Source organism: Anoplopoma fimbria, chromosome 4, assembly GCF_027596085.1.
Source record: "Anoplopoma fimbria isolate UVic2021 breed Golden Eagle Sablefish chromosome 4, Afim_UVic_2022, whole genome shotgun sequence".
NCBI classification, from domain to species: Eukaryota; Metazoa; Chordata; class Actinopteri; order Perciformes; family Anoplopomatidae; genus Anoplopoma; species Anoplopoma fimbria.
In genome coordinates, this window is record NC_072452.1 from 5306782 (window position 1) to 5326373 (window position 19592).

The following is a 19592-nucleotide window of genomic DNA, read 5'->3' on the forward strand; positions in this document are numbered from 1 at the left end:
CTTAGTTGTTCCTAGAGCCTCTATTGCCCCAGCCAACGGATCGACCTGTTAGAGGACCTGAGGGGAGCAGAGAGTGGGCATATCTGTGAAGGAAAATACCCTTAAAGTTTTTAATGATATTATACTTTATGTTACTCTTTGAAACGTCCATTTTCATTTAAATGTTTTTTTTCATTAAACCTGTTACCTTTAACTCTTTATGTTCAGCACTTGGAGTTGCATTTTAATGTTTCGCTTGTGCTGTATAGAAGTTTGACTGATTGATTTCTTACAGAAGTCTGTTAAAGCAGATTAACACCATCTCAAGTAACAGAGAGAACCTGTAAGATAGAGAGTGAGTATATATGTCATCATTTATTGCAAATTTGAGACATTTAAAGCCACTATGGATCCTCTGTCCTCATGTCAAAAAAATTATATTTTATAAGAAAGCTATTCCGACTCCCACATGAAGGAACCATATTCAAACACATTGATGTTCCTGTCTTCAGCAGAACATAATGCAAAGAGAGAAGGCAAGAATAAGAATAATACCAGTACATTCTAAATATGAGATGAGAGCCCATGTTGTGTAGAAACAGTGTGAGGACCGAACTGAAGCTGTTCAGTGTCACAGGAAGTCACAGGAACAGCAGGAGGCTGTGGGCAGCTTCACTCTGTTTACATTGACTGACAGCAGCATGAGGAGTTGGATTCAGAGAACCGTGTGTGTGTGTGTGTGTGTGTGTGTGTGTGTGTGTGTGTGTGTGTGTGTGTGAGACACACAGAGACAGAGAGTGTGACTCCATCTTCTCTACTCCACTACAACTTGTCAAAGCAGGAAGAGCAGAGATTAGTGAGTCCAGATTTAGCAGCATGTGTACAGGTAGACCTCCAGCTGTGTCTGCTTTCTGTCAGCTCCGCTCCGGAACCTTCAGCATGACAGTAGGCTCACAGCAAGTTCAAACACAGGGGTTTCAGCAGTTTGACATTCAAACACTTTATTTTGAAAATCATCCCCCATTTCTCTGTGAAGACTTGTAAAATATATCTATATAATATTATAATACATTGATAACAACCAATATACAACAAGGAAATGGCCTGCGTGGTATACATCAAATCTAATTGATTCACTAATGCATCTGTCAGATTAAGTTTTATTTTCAAAATAACTAATCAGAAGCAGTAGATTTCAATAATCTCAGATTATCTTCTCTATGTCCGAGCCACAGAACACTTCGTCCATGTCTTTATAAGTCCAGTCTCCATGTTACAAACGAAGCCCAACCTGAGGCTTGGAATGAATGCCTCAGACGGTTTTCATACCAACACTTGGGGGCGCCAAAGTTGAAAATACTCAAATCAAAAGTTTTTCTTAGTTTGATCAGATGAATGCAAGTATAGAAAAAAAATAAAGAAAATGTTTTTCATCTGGAAGCAACTTATTCAAAATTAAGGGAAACATACATAATATACAAGAAGTATTTTCTCTTTTAATGAACTTATTTACTTGGATAAATTGTGACTCATCAGATTACATGTAACAACAAAGACGACAAGAGTTAGTTTTGGTCATTTTATTTTCAATGTGAAATAGTCTTGTTCTTTCATTATAAACATATAAACACCATGGAAGCGTACTGTCCTCCATGACATCTGTACAGTCTATTCACAAACAGAAGGCTGAACTCGCATCCTACTCTCCATTCAACCTGCAAAAAGAATTTCCTGTTCCTTTGATAGTGAACATTCACAGTCAGCTCATGATGAAGTTGCTCATCTTTCTGAACCCAAACCCTTAAAACACATTTGAGGAATACCTGATACATCCTGAACCTGGACAGTCTGTCCTGTTCAATGCTCTACAGTACAGGGCAGAGCTGTCCATAGACATGACCAATGAAATCCTTAAGAGAAGGCTAGAGGAAAAAAAATATCCTTGGCAATGAAATCAATTCTGAAAATAAAAAGCAGAAACAGTTTGATGTTTCGGTTCATGATTCAGCTTCTTTTCCAACAATACTGGGATAGAACTAGGAGTGGCACCACCTGACATAATGCAGTAGGTTCATCTAGCAGTGTGATCTCACACAGACTTGATAAGCAAAGACTCAGAAGCAGCGAAGCACGAGCTCTTAAACTCACACTCCAACTACATTTAAACATCTTTGTTAAGTCAGTTTCCAACTTTGGGTATTGCACAACAGTTTGTTGGGTGAATAATTGTTATCTCTTTGTTTGCAGTATTGTTCCAATTTCTCCAGTGTGAGAAATGTCTGTCAGATAGTCATCAGCTGTGTCATAGTGATACAAACTGTATGAATACATGTATGACACACTGACCCATCCCTCTTTTTCCATCCCTGTAGGGAGATGGGAATAAGAAAAATGAGAATAAACCCACAACTCTGAGAACAGAGTCAGAAGTCCAATGAAAAAGGTCTAAATATCAGCAGTCAGAATTCTGCCTTTATTCTCAGAATTCCTCCCCTCTCCCTCAAAATTCAAAAGTATTTCAGAACTAAATAATCTGATTTCCCACATGGTCAATACCTTTTTTTTTTTTTTTATTTAATTTAATTTTTAAACACAAAAAAGGTTCAGATGTATTCCTTCTCTGATTTTCGGACACCGGGCTTATTGATCGAATCAAAATCATTTTTGTTCGTTCTTTGGAAAGGTCAGAACTGACAGACTTCAACAAAGCCGAACTCCAAGAGTTTTGCAGCCGTTGTTTTAATGCTGCATAGTCAGCGGTAACCACAGCGTCTCAACATGACAAAGACATGCAGGACGCGTTCCATTTGCATGGAAGTGTTGTGATTGGTCTGGTGAATCCAACAGACCCGTCATTCAAAGAGGACTGATAGAACGAGAATCAACCGCAGCAATATTAATCAATAACTGCTCCATTTCTTCAGCTTCACGTGGACTGAACACGTCGGCCTGTTTTCCATCTAGTGCTTGCTGTAAAATGCAAATGACACACACTGTCCACACACCATCGAGAGACACCAACTCCATGTCCCTTTCTACATGATAAAGGAAAAAAAACAAAAAACTTAAAACTGATTTAAAAAGAATATCTTCTTGGACATTTCTGTCTAAGGCCATTTCTGTCGGTGATCGGTCACATGTGTGGTGCAGAGGTAGGCAGACTGTGGCAGTGGACGGGGGAAAGATCAGACCGAGGGCATAACCCTGCTCTGCATGATAGACAAGCAGCTGTGCAGACGCCTGGGGTTATGCTGTCAACACTGGCCTTACAGGACTACATCAGAGATACATTATTCCAGAGTGTACGCTTCTAGGGCGGTCATCCATGACAAGATTTTGCTCAAATATTAAGAAAATCAGCGGCAGAAATGTGCCGTAAACCTCGTCCGAACAGACTTTACATCTCTAGGTGTCTTTTCCAAAGAAAAGTGTTGTCAGTCAGGAGCTCAGGCTGCGCTGCCAGACCGGCATCTGTTGGGACCCGTCTTCTGTCTAGATGTAGTCATCATCCACCGGTTCTCCTGGCGTATCACAGTGATGGAGGAAGAGCACCACCACCCTCTGGAACACTCCCCTTTTGCTCTGCCGGCGCTCTGAGATCTCCTCCCCGATGGTCTCCATGCAGATGTCGGCTGACAGCTGGCCTTTGCGTCTGGGAGCGTAGATGGTGGCTTTCACACGACACAAGAGAGGAGAGGACAGTTCAAGTGCTTGTATGATCTAGTGTACAAGATTCTTAGTAGAAGTGGAATGAGAATTGAGGACATTTAGTGAGTTTCCTCTGATAGGACGGCTAGATGTATTGACTGCACTCACTGCTTTCGTCGTCTTCAAAGTCGTAGCGGGCGTAGCTGTTGGGGTCAGCGGCTCTCAGAGTCCTCAGCCAGGGGAAGTCTGTGATCATGCTGTAGGGAGCACCATCCACCAGTCCTGAACAGTTACATCACAGAAGACAGTTACCTTTAAGGAGGAAGGATTGAGGACTCTGAACAACACATCCATTCAACTTGTTTTGTTTGGAGAGAAACCATACATTCTCCTTCATCCTCTTTCTGTTCCAGAGGATGCCTCCAGCACGGTGTGTTCATGTCGGGTGAACACAGTAGGACTTAAGGTTGGCTGACTGGACTAGTCTATAGGTTATTGCAGACAGACTGAGTACATTATCAATTGTTTTAGGAGATTTTTTGGACGATGGTTTCATTTTATTTTGCAAATTTAACGGTCTCAGTGAGCAGTGAGAGAGAGAGAGAGAGAGAGAGAGAGCAGAGAGAGAGAGAGAGAGAGAGCAGAGAGAGCAGAGAGAGAGAGAGAGAGAGAGAGAGAGAGAATGTAGAGGTAGTATATGATCACATCTATCTCTGTGAGATAAGGGTTTATTTTGTTCTAAACAGAGTAGCTGATTGTTGGAAAGACCAGCCATCATGCTTTTGGTGAGCTGAATTCTTTTCCTTAAGGTTCTGAACATACAGGAAGTGAAGATGAGTGCATAACAGCCTGATGAGGCTTCAGCAGGTCATTGGCTGCAAAGGATTTGCAACCACATAAATCAATAAAGTCACATCTTTCAAGCTCATTCTAACAACTGTAATACAAAACAAAACAATAGAAATAAGAATCACTGTTACAGTGTCCTGCTCCTTAAAGAGGGCTCCACACATGATCTAAATGTGCTACTGGCTACAAAGGACCATCTTCAGTGGACAACTAGAAATCCTGGAGGTTTAATGCAGATGTGACTGTGTTACCCTCCAGAGTATAGATGTCCCGGCCCCAGGGGTATGTGGGATACTTCTTCACATCCTCTTCTGTCCTGGTGGCCTCTGGGAAGAACTCGTACTTGATCAACTCTCTAAGAGACAAAGACATACAGAGATCAGTTTAACATTGCTTTACATTAGTTTGGTTAACTATAGTGCCTTATTTTGAAGATGTCTTATGGAGGGGATGGGTGCTCCCGTCTCCTGGATGGTTGGTCATTCTGGTTAATCTAACCATGTTCACCCTCTCAGTACGGTTAACATGCAGGAAAGAATGTTTTCAAATTTAAAGGATTAAGATCAGAAAGAGATGTATTTCTGACTGATTTCTATTATCAGAGGTATTACTCACTGGCTGATGTTGGCTATGGTGTCCATCCAGCTGCGAATGCGAACCTTGTTGCGTATATTTGGTGGGTTGCTGAACTCGTGCATAATGGCGATGTGGTAGGGATAGGGCCCCTGGAAGAGCTGACGCTCCAACGCCACAGAGTCGATCTGAGGAGAGACAGAGAAGTTAAGAGATGTAGAAAGGTAGAAGCAGAACAATGTCAACATTATGGGATGTGTTGCCCACCTTTGCTATGCATGTTAGAGGTGTTGTATTAAATTTCCTGCATGAAATTGATCTACAAACTAAAGCAGCTAAAATTGTCCGACTGCTTGAAAACTTAAAAATGAGCCGGAATGTTGTTGACTTGTTTCAAAATAAACAATAATGAGAAATGATCTTTGCAGGAGGACTTCTTTACTACGAGTCAAATGCAGACATTTTAACGGGCCTTAGCGGCATTCAAATGTACATTTATGAATCTATTGACGGGGCAGTATCGGATTATGGAACAAGCTACATTTTCAAAATACATCAGCATAGCAACAGTTTTTTCCTGCGATACAAATATAAATCATGACGGATTCAAATTGAATTCAATCAAATGCTGAAACCGTGTTTGTCATATTTAGTGTCACAATATAATGTAAGGGCTGTATTGGGATACATACATTGCGGTCTGAGGGTCCTCATGCCTGTTAAACAGTAGATACTGTCATGTCTGGAGTACGTTGGAGATTAGTACCATGGATGTATTATAGGAACCGGATGGCAACCAGTCACTTGAAAAGCCAAAGATTCCTCGCTTCAGGTCTACTTACGCCCATAACAATTTACCCCATTCTGTCTATAGACTTCCCATAGGGATAATGTCACACACACTAAAATGACTTTACTGATATAAAACCCTCCTGGTTCACAAATTCACAACAGAAAGTGTAATAACTGAGCTGAGCCAGTGCAACAAACTCTGTGCTGCTGTTGTATCCAGCTCTCTTAATACATCCATGGTTAGTAGATGACATAGCAGGTTACCAACCTGGTGCATAGGGCGCATGTAGATGATGCGGTTCCTCTCAGGAGGCATCCTCAGTATCTGATCCAGGACCTGTTCCATGTCCAGCTTCTTACACTGAGCATAATCAAACCTGTTCACTATGGGTGCACTTTCTACTCGCAGCTGCTTCAACACTCGACATCTGGTGGCTGCAGAGACAGGGAGGACACAACGAGAGACTTTGTGACTGAAGGCTTTCTGACTTCTGTTATTAGAACTCAACATGAGGTTTGATATTAGTTCTAAACTCCATCTAATCAGAGGGATACCGCTGTCACACCAAACCCTGGATTGAAGGAGAGCCATAAACACACACTCTCCCCATATTTAGCTCATTTATATCAGTGTGAGTGTCATTTCTATTAGTAATTGTGGCCTTACTAAAAAGGTCAATTAAACAACTTATACCGAACATCCTCTAACAAAGAGGTTGTTTTAGAATGCCAATGGCACTGAGTCAGTCAGTCATCAGTGAGTGCATCCATTACACTAAAAACATTTATGGCTCCTGGAATATGAACGTTTTTGGTAACCAATAGCATCACTAGAATTAAAAGCAAGTTCACCAGGACCCAAGCCCCCCCACTTAGCTCGAAAGCAAAGACACCGGAGCTAAAAGGTTCAACAGTAGATGACAAACTGGACATGTGTACTCAATTTGGTAATAGTTGGAATTCTATTGGTGTTTTTCCTAAAATTACACTGCATCATAAAAGATGGTGTAGCTAGCAGACAGAACATCCGTCATTGGCTGTTGACAAGAAGGTCCCAAAGTATACCATTAAACTGGCCATAGACACTTTTTTTGCTTTACCTTACGAAGTAAGTGTTGATTGCACAATATAGTGGTTATAGAATAATGAAATCATTAGCATTTAGATGGGTTCCCTGTAAGCCTTGCTTTAACTATGCAGTTCTGTCTGCCAGAGCTCATTTGCATTTAGCTCAGGAGTCATGTTGGTTGCAGCCAGGGAGAGACTGCCAGAAGAAGAGGGAGAGACCTGCTGCTGTTGGCAGTAGAGCCCTGGACTGAGATTATTACTAGCATTGGAAATTATTTTCAATATATTGTACTTGAATACATTTCTTTTTCTTTCTTGATGGTCTTTACAAGTTGCTAAATGTGTCGCTAGTAGTAGGCAGTGAGGGAAATGGAGAGCAATGCAGTCATCTTTGCCACTTGAAAACACTATGTTGAAAAGTTGTAGATTGCCACTTTAAATGCAGCTCTATATAAAAAGGACTGAGTAGATACAAAACATCTGAATGTGAGACGTAGAGTTACTTTGGACAGTTGGTGAAGCACTTAAAAAAAAAAAAAAAAAAAAAAAGTAATTTCTGGAAAATAATCATGAGAAAAAAAAAGAAGAAAAAAAGGACCATTTCCTCCAAAAAGGTTTACGTTTAAGATTGTTAGTTCATCTTTCTAAGGCAGAAACAAAAGTGAGAAAAACATCTACACGAGTCCTCATATACGAGTGTCCTTGTCGGTCTGTTACCATGAATGAACATCATCTTGGGGCAGTCTTTGAGGACCAGGTCGGTGATCCCACAGTTGGTCAGAGTGATGCCCACCAGGTTCTTACTCTTCAGAGACAAAATCTGCACGTGGTCGTCCTCAGTGACTGGGTCTGAGGTGCTGGTTGATTTGTCAGCCATTCGTTTCCTCCTCACTGCTACTCGAGGCCTGGCTTTGGAAAGATCTTAACAACATAGCCAGCAAAAATATCACCTTCAACAATAGAAAAGTAAGCAACACTGTCTTTAACTGCCAAATGTAGGTTAACTGTTTTATAACAGCTGAAGGCAACCTAGTTAAAAGTACATAAGATCACTTTAGCATTGCCCTCCATCAACATTCAGACTCACAACGGACAGTAAAACTATAAAAAAAATAATGAGATGATTAGTTTTAATCTCACACTCTTAATTGATAACACTTCAGAGAGCTCCCTCTGGAGACACTAAAGGCTTTATACCATGTTTTTCCACATATGCAGCAGAACTCGCAAACACTAAATTCAGTGGAGTTTCCTTTAAAGCAACTACTGGCTCAAGGTAGAACCAAAATATGACTTTAAAGCAATAAAACTCACATTTCATTTGTTTACATGACTAAATAATAAATAGAGATTTTTATTTTAGAGATATTCAAATCATTTAGGCTCAACTGTGCTGATATACACAGTGGAATTGTTGTTCCTACACATTTATGACTTATTTGCATAACAGAGCATTGGCACTGCCATGGTCACAGTTTAACCTGCTGAAATAACACTTTAAACCTAATTCTGAATTATATCATGTAAAACACAGGACACCGATTCAAAAAATGGTTGCAGCATCTGTACCTGCTAATGGACTTATCTTTCAAAAGACACATTTTACACAAATGTGGTTTTTGTCATGTGTTTATTTCCAAACCTGTCTATTTTGTATACCCTGACTAGTGACTGGTATCTTATTGTAGTGGGTAGGGCGGACTAACCCATGAGGGATGCACCGATACTAATATCAATACTGACTAACAGAGCTGGATTGGGTATCGGTGACAACGGGCAAATATGTTATTGGATATCATTATTTTAATAAATTACAATTCAGTATATGTCAATCTATGTATTTATTTGTTACATTTAGTTTTTATGTCACAGTGGTACTTCTTGGTTATGCTAGTGAATATTAGGGTTCACTGATCTTTGTCATTGGTTTCTTATTTTTTGTCTAGTCCCCATTTCTTTTTACTTTTCCATGCTCGATCTGATCTAAACATCAACGTCCCAGTAGGTCAGAGATCCTTAAAGGGTATGTGTCAGTTATAGGATTTGTCTTTAGAGGGGGAACATGAAATGACTGACTGCAGAACTACCACTTCACTGAACTCGATGTGCACTAACATGAAACCACAGGCCCGAGCTTGTTCAACGTAAAAAAGGTTTCCGTCCCCTTAAGTGCTGGTTAGTGGACACGTACTAAATGTGTTCTGGTCTTACCTGTCTCAGATATCAGGGACACAGAGCACGTACGAGTGCAGGATCGGGTCAAAGGCCGTCTGGGAACAAACTCGTCTATGGCCTGACCCTGCTGTGAACCTGAAAACGTGGCGGAGGCCGATCCAGCTGGAGCAGGTTGTCTCTCTCCCTGTCCAGTCAGTAGTGCTGTTCTCCTGGAAGCATGGTTTACAGCAGCACCTCTGGGCTCCGGACTGTCTGCACAGGCAGGACCAGAACTCTGCCTCATCCCGGTCTCTCTTGTGGAACTTTCCCCAGTCTGTGTACAAGAGGGGCCCTCTGTGCAGTCATTAGTCCTGCCAGTTCCTGTGGCTCTGTCAGTGGTAGTGGTTGCTCTGTGGGTGGTCCCCACCACAAGCCTCCCACATCCACCCACCTGCCTGGATGTGGCAGCTCCAGGTCCAACCCTGTCCACCGATCCGGCCACTGGCCTCACCCCGGTCCTTGCTGCTGCCCCAGCACTCCCAGTGCCCCGTACTGGCCCACTGTCAGCCCCAGGCCTTGCAGCGGTCTCCACTGCCTCAGTGGCAAGTCCTTTAACGCTAGTCCTCCTGCTGGTATCAGCAGCAGCCTTCATGTCGGCCTTGATCTGTTCGCTGGTCACCTGACAGCTCTTCTCACAGCTGCTTTCCAACACCCGAGTCTTTGTCTGATCCACCGAGACCGCCACCGATACAGTCACATTGTTGCTCCGCCTCAGAGGAGTCTTCCCTTTACCTGGAAACACACACATTTATGTTACACTGGTGGGGTGAAACGAGCTCTTGTGCTTTTCAAGGTGAGACGGTTTACTCTCACATAGACCCTCATACGGTAGCTGTTGTGGTTCTGACTACAGTGCACCCACAACCCAAATGAGACATATTGTGACTGACTGCTGGGTGTGTTCTGTGTTGTGCTGACACCTTCTGTACAGGAAGCCGGCTGCTGTAGACAGGAAGCTGGCATTAGCCTTGAAACAAGGCCCTCCTCTTCCTCACTGTCCGAGTCTGAGATGACCAGCGGGGGCTTTGGAACCGTGGCACCAGCTGGTCTGCACTGCTGGACTAAACCACTGGGACCTGGAGAATGAGGGGGTGGGTATCAGCAGATATCAAAAATAAATCAGGAAAGCTTTGTTATTTATAAAATGGGGAGTTTAGGAGAACAAACATATTTTTTTTGTCTTGAACAAACTCTGCTTATCAAAAAAAAACCAGAGCATCTCCTAACCTGCTTGCTCCTCATCAGGATGTTGTGGTGCTCCAGCTGGACCGCTTGGACCCAGAGCCACATCAGCCTCCTCAACTCTCACCTCCCCTTCTGCTCCTTTCAGCTCTAATCGAGGCCCAGCGTCCATGTTCTCCTCTTCCAGCATCACCTCCTCTTCCCCCTCTTCCTCCTCATCATCCATCCCATTGACCTCCACTGGTGCTGTGAAAACAAACTTAAACTTCAATTTTATCAAAGCATTAAACCTCTGCATTTACCCATCTTAATTATTCAACAGAGTGCTGATGTGATGGGCCATGGGAGCAACCTGGGGTTCAGGGTTCAGGTTCTCGACATGCAGACAGGAGGAGCCCGGGGTCAAACTGCCAACCTTATGATGAAAGGACAATAATCCCAGACAGGATTCAGGTGTGCCTCCTTTTGCAAAACTACAATATTTCCCCCTGCTGTGTTTCTATGGACAATATGATGTTGACGAGCTGCTGTGTGGTGATTGCCGACACTCTGCTGACTTAGAATGCAGGTGGGACTTGCCATTGTTCTGCTGCTGCCGTCTTTGGTTGTTGTTGTTGATGTTGATGTTGTTGTTGTTGTTGACGACAGGTGGAGGAGCAGCAGGCAGGTTGGCCTCATTGTTGTGGTGGTGGTGGTTGTTGTTGTTGTTGTCATTGTCATTGTTGGAGTTCTGGTTGCTGACCAGTGCCGAGGACACGCCAATACCAGTTCCTGCACTCAGGCCCACCCTGGCACAGCCCTGTGACACAGACACACACACACACACTAACTTTATTAAGTTCAACAATTCAATTCCCCTGTTTTTAAGTATAAAATTCAGTGTTTCTCCCTATATAACTGACATTAACTCACCTATGGTTCTGCAGATATTAAGTGGGCACTACAACTGCTGATAACATCTCATCAAGCATAATGCATACGAGTCTCAATGAATGCGTTTTTCTGGGGCTGATGATAGCAGTAGCTAAGGAGTTAGCCATCTCGTTTCCTTCTCAGCTCTGTTGAAAGTTGCACATGTGCACTCACGAGAAAATGGCGGCAGGTAAAGACGAAGTTTATGAGCTGAAGTGCGAGTGAGCATTTCATTTATCCTAGAAACTTGAATTCTGGAGTTTAGTTGGATGTAGGATGTGGGCTAAACTCCTGTCAGCATATGTGAGATAAATACATGTGAAGGTTCACGTGGCTGTGAGTGTCTTAATACCTTGGGTGGTTCTCTGAACATCTGGTCCAGACAGATAAACTCCAGACTGGGCAGTAACTCTATGAACTGGGAGAAGGATTCCAGTTTGATAGCATGACAGCGCACCAGGGTGAGATCAACGAGGCGACTCCATCTGGACTGATCTGAGGACAGAAACAAAACAGAAAGAACATGACTGCTTGTTTATCAAGCATCCTTATAATCATCATACAGAGAAAGTGACGTATGGACATTAATATTCAGGCCATGCGTGTGTGGTGAGTGTGTTTTACCTGTGATCCAGTGGTGAGGGTTATGCAGGTGAGGACAGTTGTAGATGAGCAAGTATTTAATATTAGTGAACACCTCGTTCACCATCTTTATGCCGATATCGGTGATGATGCCGGGGTTCTCAATGACATCAGCCAGACCGTACTTCACCAGCTCCGAATGACTCAGCTTACCTGCATTTATCAAACACAAGACGATATATTGAACACACCTGTAAACCAAACTTATTTTTACCTTGTTCAATTCAAGTCGACACATGTGGGAGAGCCTGGTAAGACTGTGAATACGATACCAGCCCCACACTGTCATGGCTGGTACCAAAAAAGTAGATCAAGCACAGGAGAATTGCTCATTTCTGTCCGGAAAGGACAAATGCCCGGTGTTCTCCGAGCCTGGTGGTCATATTTGAAAGAAGGAACTAACATTGCAGCAGGAACTCGTCCACGTATCCCAGATGAAGTGTCTCAAACTGAGGAAACTCTAGTTCAGCCATTTTGAGAGCTGAGAAGACTCCATCTTTAGTCAGTGAAGGCTGGATGCGCAGCTCATGAAGCCTGTCAAACACACAGACATCATGGAAGTAAGTATTTAAGTTGGTCCTAGTAAGCACTTTAAACAAGTCTGCAACATCTTCTGCTGTTAAGTGAAGTTAACAACAACAACCTGGGTGAGTTTTCTATCAATAATGTTTCTTTACAAGAATAAATGTTATAGTATACGGAGAGCAAGATAATGCTGTGATGGTATATATATATATTATATATTAGCATACTGCCCACATATATTGTTGACACAATACTGCCTATGAGGCCTTAACAAGCTCACATACTGTAAGTATCATTCTTACTTACTACATGTTTACTCTTGACACTGTTCAGTGACTGAACAGTGTCTCCAACATTTGCCCACAAGATGAACCCCTTTGCATTTTGCTTTAAACATGGACCCGTGTTTTCCCCTCAGTTAGTTTCAGGAATTGATGACTGGCTGTGCACCTGCGAGCAGCGGTGATGATGAGGTAGCCCAAGTCCACTTCCAGAGCGTTCTTACAGGCTCCAAACACAATGGTGTGGAGATTCCGAAATCCTCCTGGAGGTACACACAAACGGTATCACAGAGGACAAACAAAAACCTATTAACACTTTATTAAAGGTGTGGGCTTTTTAGCTAGGAATATGAAATCACAATTGGCATCTAGAGATGAGGAGACAAGGGGATCTTGTGATGCACTAATCAAAACTGGCCAGTTGTCAATTGATGGGCCGTGATTGTTTTTGCCTATCAAATTTACTGGAGGTCTACCGGTAGCAGAATTTTTAAAAGGTGTTTATAATAATGATTGTTGGAGCAGGAAAAAGTTGGGAGATGATTAATTGGCCGATACCACTGAACAAACTTCAGAGCAGTTACAGCGGTATTGGACAAACAGGACTGCTAAGACCAAGGATCCACAAGAAAATATTTCCGATCACTATTCATCAGATGAAGTGAATGAAGTGTCAAGTATAGACACACTTATGCAGTGTGTAACTACGGCCTATGAGATTCCAAATCATCTGTCATGACAAATTACAAATGACAGTTGGAGATGATTGTCATTCTGAATAACGATCTGATAACGGGCAAAAAGAAAGCATGGTGAGCCAGGAAAAAGGGAATAAAAATTGGGCACAAACATGTCTTAAAAAGGACAATTAGAATACTTTGTTCAATTAGAATACTTTGCCACAGAGATGAAAGCAATGTGGAAGTTCACATGCAGTGTGTTAACATCCTTTCAGTCGTCTCATAAACTACCATGGGAACTAGGGATGCACAAAACTCCCGGTTTGGATTGTATGTTTTGAATCACAGGTAGGTTCAGCAGAAAAAATGTTGGTTTTGCCGCAGATAACCCTAACCCTGATCGCTTATTAGCCATATTGGCATATACAGATCACTTTTGTTGTTGTTTTAGAAGAAAAACCTGATCCTATATTTTTACCAGTGGCCATCGGAAGTTAAACTAAATATCACACTCTGATGGTTAAACTGTGTAATTATTCTGCGGTTCACATGCGGGCGAACCTTAGGGGGTCCGTACGGATCACAGATCTACTATGGTCCGTCACATTACTAATGGGAACAGGAACAACACATATTACACTTAGGGCTGATTACAAACACATGCTCTCCTCACCTGACCTCCAACTGTCCTCCACCACGTGTTGGATCAGCCCTCCCAGGAAGGGAACTCTCACCAACTCCAGCTGCTCCAGGTTCCGGGCTGATGCTAACCCAGTAACCAGGGGAACATATTTGAGGGAGTTGGTTGGTCCTGCACAGTTCCGCATGACGAAAGTTCTCAGGCTCACACACAGAAAGTCCTTGAACGGCTGCGGTTTGGTGAAACGGACCCACTTCAGATAAAGGTGGCGAAGCATGGGCAAACAGGGGATCTCTGGGACATTCACACCTGTAAGAAACAAACACCACGTCATGTACACCAATACAGCTCTACAAACTAGAGGAGACACAGCAGGGCCTCCAAAAGGAGCACTCATCAGCCATGCACTAACAGGATGAAGCTGCTTTACACCCAGTACTGAGGGTTGCTCATCTGCTGTGATCCTACTCACCCACTAGATGTAGTGTCTGGATCTTAGCGGTGATGGGGATGGTCAGTTTGTTCTCAGCAGGAATTGGAAAAGCTCCGTTACGGTTACGGAACTTTCCCAGTATATGAACCTGGGGCATATAGTTCCATATGGCTTCCACCAGCTCCAGATGAGATGTCTCCACCCCCTGAAAGAAGGTCAACTAAGGTTATTTGACTAAAATAAATCCTAATACAACGTCAACTAACCGGCGTTTTTCCTTCAACCCTATCTTGCAGTTTTCCTAAGTCAATAGTGTGTGTTAAGATGTAAAGGCGCAGTAAAATGTAATTTTGAAAAAAATCTTATTGCGATCATTTTTGAACGATATTGTAATAGCTAAATACATTTGCTTTTTTTTTTTTAGAGGTAATGATCATATTTTACATTAGTATTCTCATTTTGAGTGAAAGTTTTTGAAGGGATTGTGGATTGTGGACGACCCCTCCCACCCTGAACACAAACTTATGAATCAGTCCCCTCTGGCAGTAGGCTGAAGTCCATCAGGACCAAAATCTCACAACACATTATCCGTTTCTTCTTGACTGCAGCCGGTCTAATCAATAAGGCAGGGGAGCCGTTGACACTGCCTCTTATCCTGATCCACATCTGAAGTAATGAGTTACTTCAACGCACAGTTTTACTATCATTCCACAGGCACATATTCTGTATGTACTGTACACTTAAACTCTTTTTTTCGGCTCCTGGCCAATATTTTGCCCATTCAGGCACAATATTTTATGGCCCTTCCACAAAAAGAAACAAACCTATTTTAATGCATTCCTTAGATTTTTATTTTTATTTTATGTCTCATCACTTTTGCGTTTATTATTTTGCACCAAATCACCAAGAGAAATGTCCTTTATGTGTAAACCTACTTGGTAGTAAAACTGCAGCTTTGTAATAAAGAAACCCACATGCCCTTGTCTCTCTGTGATGTATAAGTGCACCTTGCTGCAGTAGGATATCGTTCTCACACCACATACTGACCAGTATATTGGGACAGGCTTGTAGTGCCTCCAGGGCTCCGGGTATGCTGAAGGACTCGTAGCCTCGGACTCGTCTCCTGTCCAGGTATCGAGGGTGGAGGCCGTACAGCTGCTCCAAATCTGGCATCTTCTTCAAAAGGAGCAGAAAGCTGCTGTCTGTAAAGCCTAACACAGAAAACACAGTTAACTCAATCAGACTCTTTCCTCAATATGTGTGGTGCTTTTCACAGAGGGCACAAAAGGTCTCAGCTCTGCGCTCAAGAATCAAAAACGCCTCTGAAATAAGCTGCTGATGTACACAAGCAGTAAATACACCAATCAGTACAACACTGTCACCCCCTGCTCTACTACATCAACTCATCATCACAATCTGTCACTAGATCACTGCAGCTAGACCAGAAAGCTGCTCCACACCCCGTGTTCATCCTCTCCAAAGCTCCTCTCACACATGCACTGCAACTCTGAACCTATCTAGACATTACTTGGAGGAGCAGTATGTGAGAACGCAGATGCTCAAATCATTTGGACCGGACATTAAACAGACTTTACCCAGCAAGCTGTCTGGTACAAAGTCTTTGCAATGTCCGATTGAGCCCATGTGGGAATCATATTTATACAACAATGTGTTTATGATTCAATTATTTACAAGAGCACAGTGTAAAGTACTCTGTTACAAGGCAAACCTTCAATAAAAAAAAAAAATTAAAAAAAAAGTATTAGTATCAAAATATATTTAAAGTATGCGTAAAGTAAACGGATACTCTTTATGTTGCATGGCCCATTTCAAATAATATATTTTCGGTAGGCCTTTATAAAATTGGATTATAACTATTGATGCATTCATGTGTTCATCACATTACTGTTGCAGCTGGTATAGGTGGAGCTTATTGATTACACTAAATGATTAGGCAATATACTGAGAGAAGAGCAGTTTGTTAAAAAAAAATGTCCCTTTACATGCTCCAAAACTTTGTGTTTGTAATCCTCCATCTTGAAATGGAGACTGCAAACTCTGAGGTATTGCAGACTTTTCAGAGCTTTGTTCTCTCCGTATTTTGGATAATTCACAGCCACAAAGCTCGCCATTCTTTTCTGGCAACCGATAATAACTCACTCCACAACCATGTAGTTTCTACTTTGTTGCCTTGCACCCTGTTACAATGCAACTTGCTAATAACACGCCTTCTGCCGACAAACAACACCTACTCCGACAAACCGGTAAACAGAAAACACCCCACACAAATATTTACAGCAAATATTCTCTGAAGCATTTCCATTAGGAGCAAGCCGGGGGAACTGTTGTGGAGGAGTGGCCTTGGAGTGGCACTTGCAGCAACAAACTCAGTGCATTGCTGAGTGTTGTAGGTTTTCTACCTTTGGAGTGGAAGAGAATACCACAGTCCTTTTTCTCTGGTCATGAGGCACCAATTTAAAAAATATTTTCACTTTTCTTCAGCATAGACCGCCTAGTGTCATGAAAAGATCATCTTTGCAGCGACGAAAAACTAGTTTATTAGTTGATTTATATTTTGTAATAAATATATGAATCTGCAAACATTCATAAACAGCCCCCCCCCCCTGTAGTCAGAACAGCAGAGTCCCCGCCCATCTTTCACCACAGGCTAAAAAACACCTTTTAATACTTCCCCTCCACCCGAACATGCTGCTAGTTATTTGTTTGTTATGGACGCAGTGGTTGTGCTCTCACCTGAAGGCATATACTCCCACCAGCGACCAGCACACAGATCCACTACCTTGACCACTCGCAGGTACAGAGTCACTGCTTCCCGAAGCTTTCTGGACAGACACTCCATACACATGATGTCCTTCATGGGGAGGTACCTACAAAACAAAACAATGTTCAGACCTTTGAAACCTTTCTACACCTTAGTCCTATGTTAAGGTGTCACTCTGTAGTCAACTTAAGGGTTGGATCATTTGACGTTACATATACACCCTGAGATGATACACGTTTGTCAACTGTCAGGGAGGTTATAATACTGTTTATGCTTTAGTAGCTGCCCGTCTAATATCTCTGGGTGTATGACACTACTGTGGCAACGTTAAGCAGGACTGCAGGACTGCTGTAAGCAGTGTTGGATTCTTCTTAGATTTTAGGATCATGTGATGAAGTACCTTGACTTTTCAGGTATATTACACAATCATATTCCCCCCAAAAAAAAAAAAAGGACTGTCCCCTATCACCTGTTTTCTTACTCGTCTCACCCATGGTGCTGACATACTACTCATAATAATGATCATGCAGGATAAATTACATTAAAAAACACATACTGTAGAACCTCACCCGGCCCCAGAATCAGAAGTAAAGTATGAAGTGTAGGTGGAGGGCAGTGTACCTGAATATGTGACAGAGGACTTCATGGGACAGCTCATTGATGTAGTCTTTGGGCTCACTAGGTCTCAGCACCAGCTCCCCTCCACTGCTGCCCACTACAGGCTGGAGTTTAGAGGCCTTCCTCCTCGGACCCATCACGTGTGTGTCACTGCCCAGGCTTAGACGCGCACACGCACACACACACACACTTCCTCCTTCCTGCAGGAGGCTCTATTTTCCAGGCATGAACCTTAATTCTGGAGACAACATCACAGAGAAAGACAAGTTAATGGGAGTGGGGGAAGAGGATAGCGAGACAGGCTTCAGATTTCCCTTATTTCATCATGTGTCAATGCTCCTCGCCATCATGAAAGACATCTCAAAATATAAACAACATTATACCACTAAAAACATAAACAACATTATACCACTAAAAACATAAACATTATACCAATAAAAACATAAACATTATACCATTATATAAAAACATAAACATTATAAACATAAACATTAAACCATTATATAAACATTATAACATTATATATAAACAACATTAAACCATTATATATAAACATTAAACCATTATATATAAACATTATAAAATTATATATAAACAACATTAAACCATTATATATAAACAACATTAAACCATATATAAACATTATAAAATTAATTAAACCATTATATATAAACAACATTAAACCATATATAAACATTATAAACATTAAACCATTATAATAAACATTAAAACATTAAATATATAAACATAAACATTATAAACAAACATTATAAACATAAACATAAACATTAAACATAAACATAAACATATAAACATAAACATTATAAACATAATAAACATAAACATTATAAACATAATAAACATAAACATTAAACATAAACAAACATTATAAACATAAACATTATAAACATAAACATTATAAACATAAACATAAACATTATAAACATAAACATTATAAACATAAACATTAAACATTATAAACATAAACATTATAAACATTATAAACATAAACATTAAACATAAACATTATAAACATAAACATTAAACATAAACATTATAAACATAAACATTATAAACATAAAACATAAACATTAAACATAAAACATAAACATAAACATTAAACATAAACATTATAAGCATAAACATAAACATTATAAACATTATAAGCATAAACATTAAACATTATAAACAAACATTATAAACATAAACATTATAAGCATAAACATTATAAACATTATAAACATTATAAGCATAAACATTAAACATTATAAACATTAAACATAATAAACATAAACATTATAAACATAAACATAAACATTAAACATGGCTGTCAGCCAGCTGACCGGCGGCCACTCCTCTGGTCACGAGCACGTGGCTCGTGGACGCGCTCGTGGACGTGGACGTGCTCGTACCTGCAGGGGGTCTTGAAGGAGCCGTCCTGTCACTCTGGTTTGACGGGTTCGTGCTCTAAAGTTTAACCTGCTCTTTGTTGAGCTAGCTCCCCGTTAGCATAGCTGCAGCTCTGTCCACAGAGTGAGCAGAGTGAGCAGGGTGAGCAGGGTGAGCAGCAGCGACCCTGAGGCGTCTCAATGGCGTCAACCTACCGGCATGTTGTGGTCAGAGCCGCTGTGGCGTCGCTCTGCAGCCATCCTGTGACTCCAGCACATCTGATAAAGAGTTGCGCTCCAGCACTTCTTCTTCTTCTGCTGCTGCTTCTTCTTCTTCTTCTGCTGCTTCTCTTCTTCTTCGTTGTGATAATTGGCGGTGCTGGCGG

At 41.5% G+C, this 19592-nt stretch overlaps 1 protein-coding gene across 1 annotated transcript; it reads right to left on the reverse strand.

Annotated features, from left to right (window-relative positions):
* Nucleotides 1-1553: 1553 nt before the first annotated feature.
* On the reverse strand, nucleotides 1554-19525 carry fbxo38 (F-box protein 38). The gene is made up of 20 exons (XM_054597699.1): nucleotides 19423-19525; nucleotides 17822-18056; nucleotides 17173-17306; nucleotides 15466-15629; nucleotides 14458-14623; nucleotides 14019-14294; nucleotides 12835-12928; nucleotides 12263-12393; nucleotides 11842-12012; nucleotides 11570-11712; nucleotides 10885-11104; nucleotides 10351-10551; nucleotides 10044-10199; nucleotides 9121-9855; nucleotides 7627-7830; nucleotides 6110-6276; nucleotides 5092-5237; nucleotides 4728-4831; nucleotides 3796-3909; nucleotides 1554-3650 (listed from the first exon to the last, which is right to left on the reverse strand). Exons 2-20 carry the CDS (start codon nucleotides 17953-17955, stop codon nucleotides 3472-3474), a joined length of 3639 nt encoding a protein of 1212 aa, XP_054453674.1. The 5' UTR covers nucleotides 17956-18056; nucleotides 19423-19525; the 3' UTR covers nucleotides 1554-3471.
* Nucleotides 19526-19592: the final 67 nt, after the last annotated feature.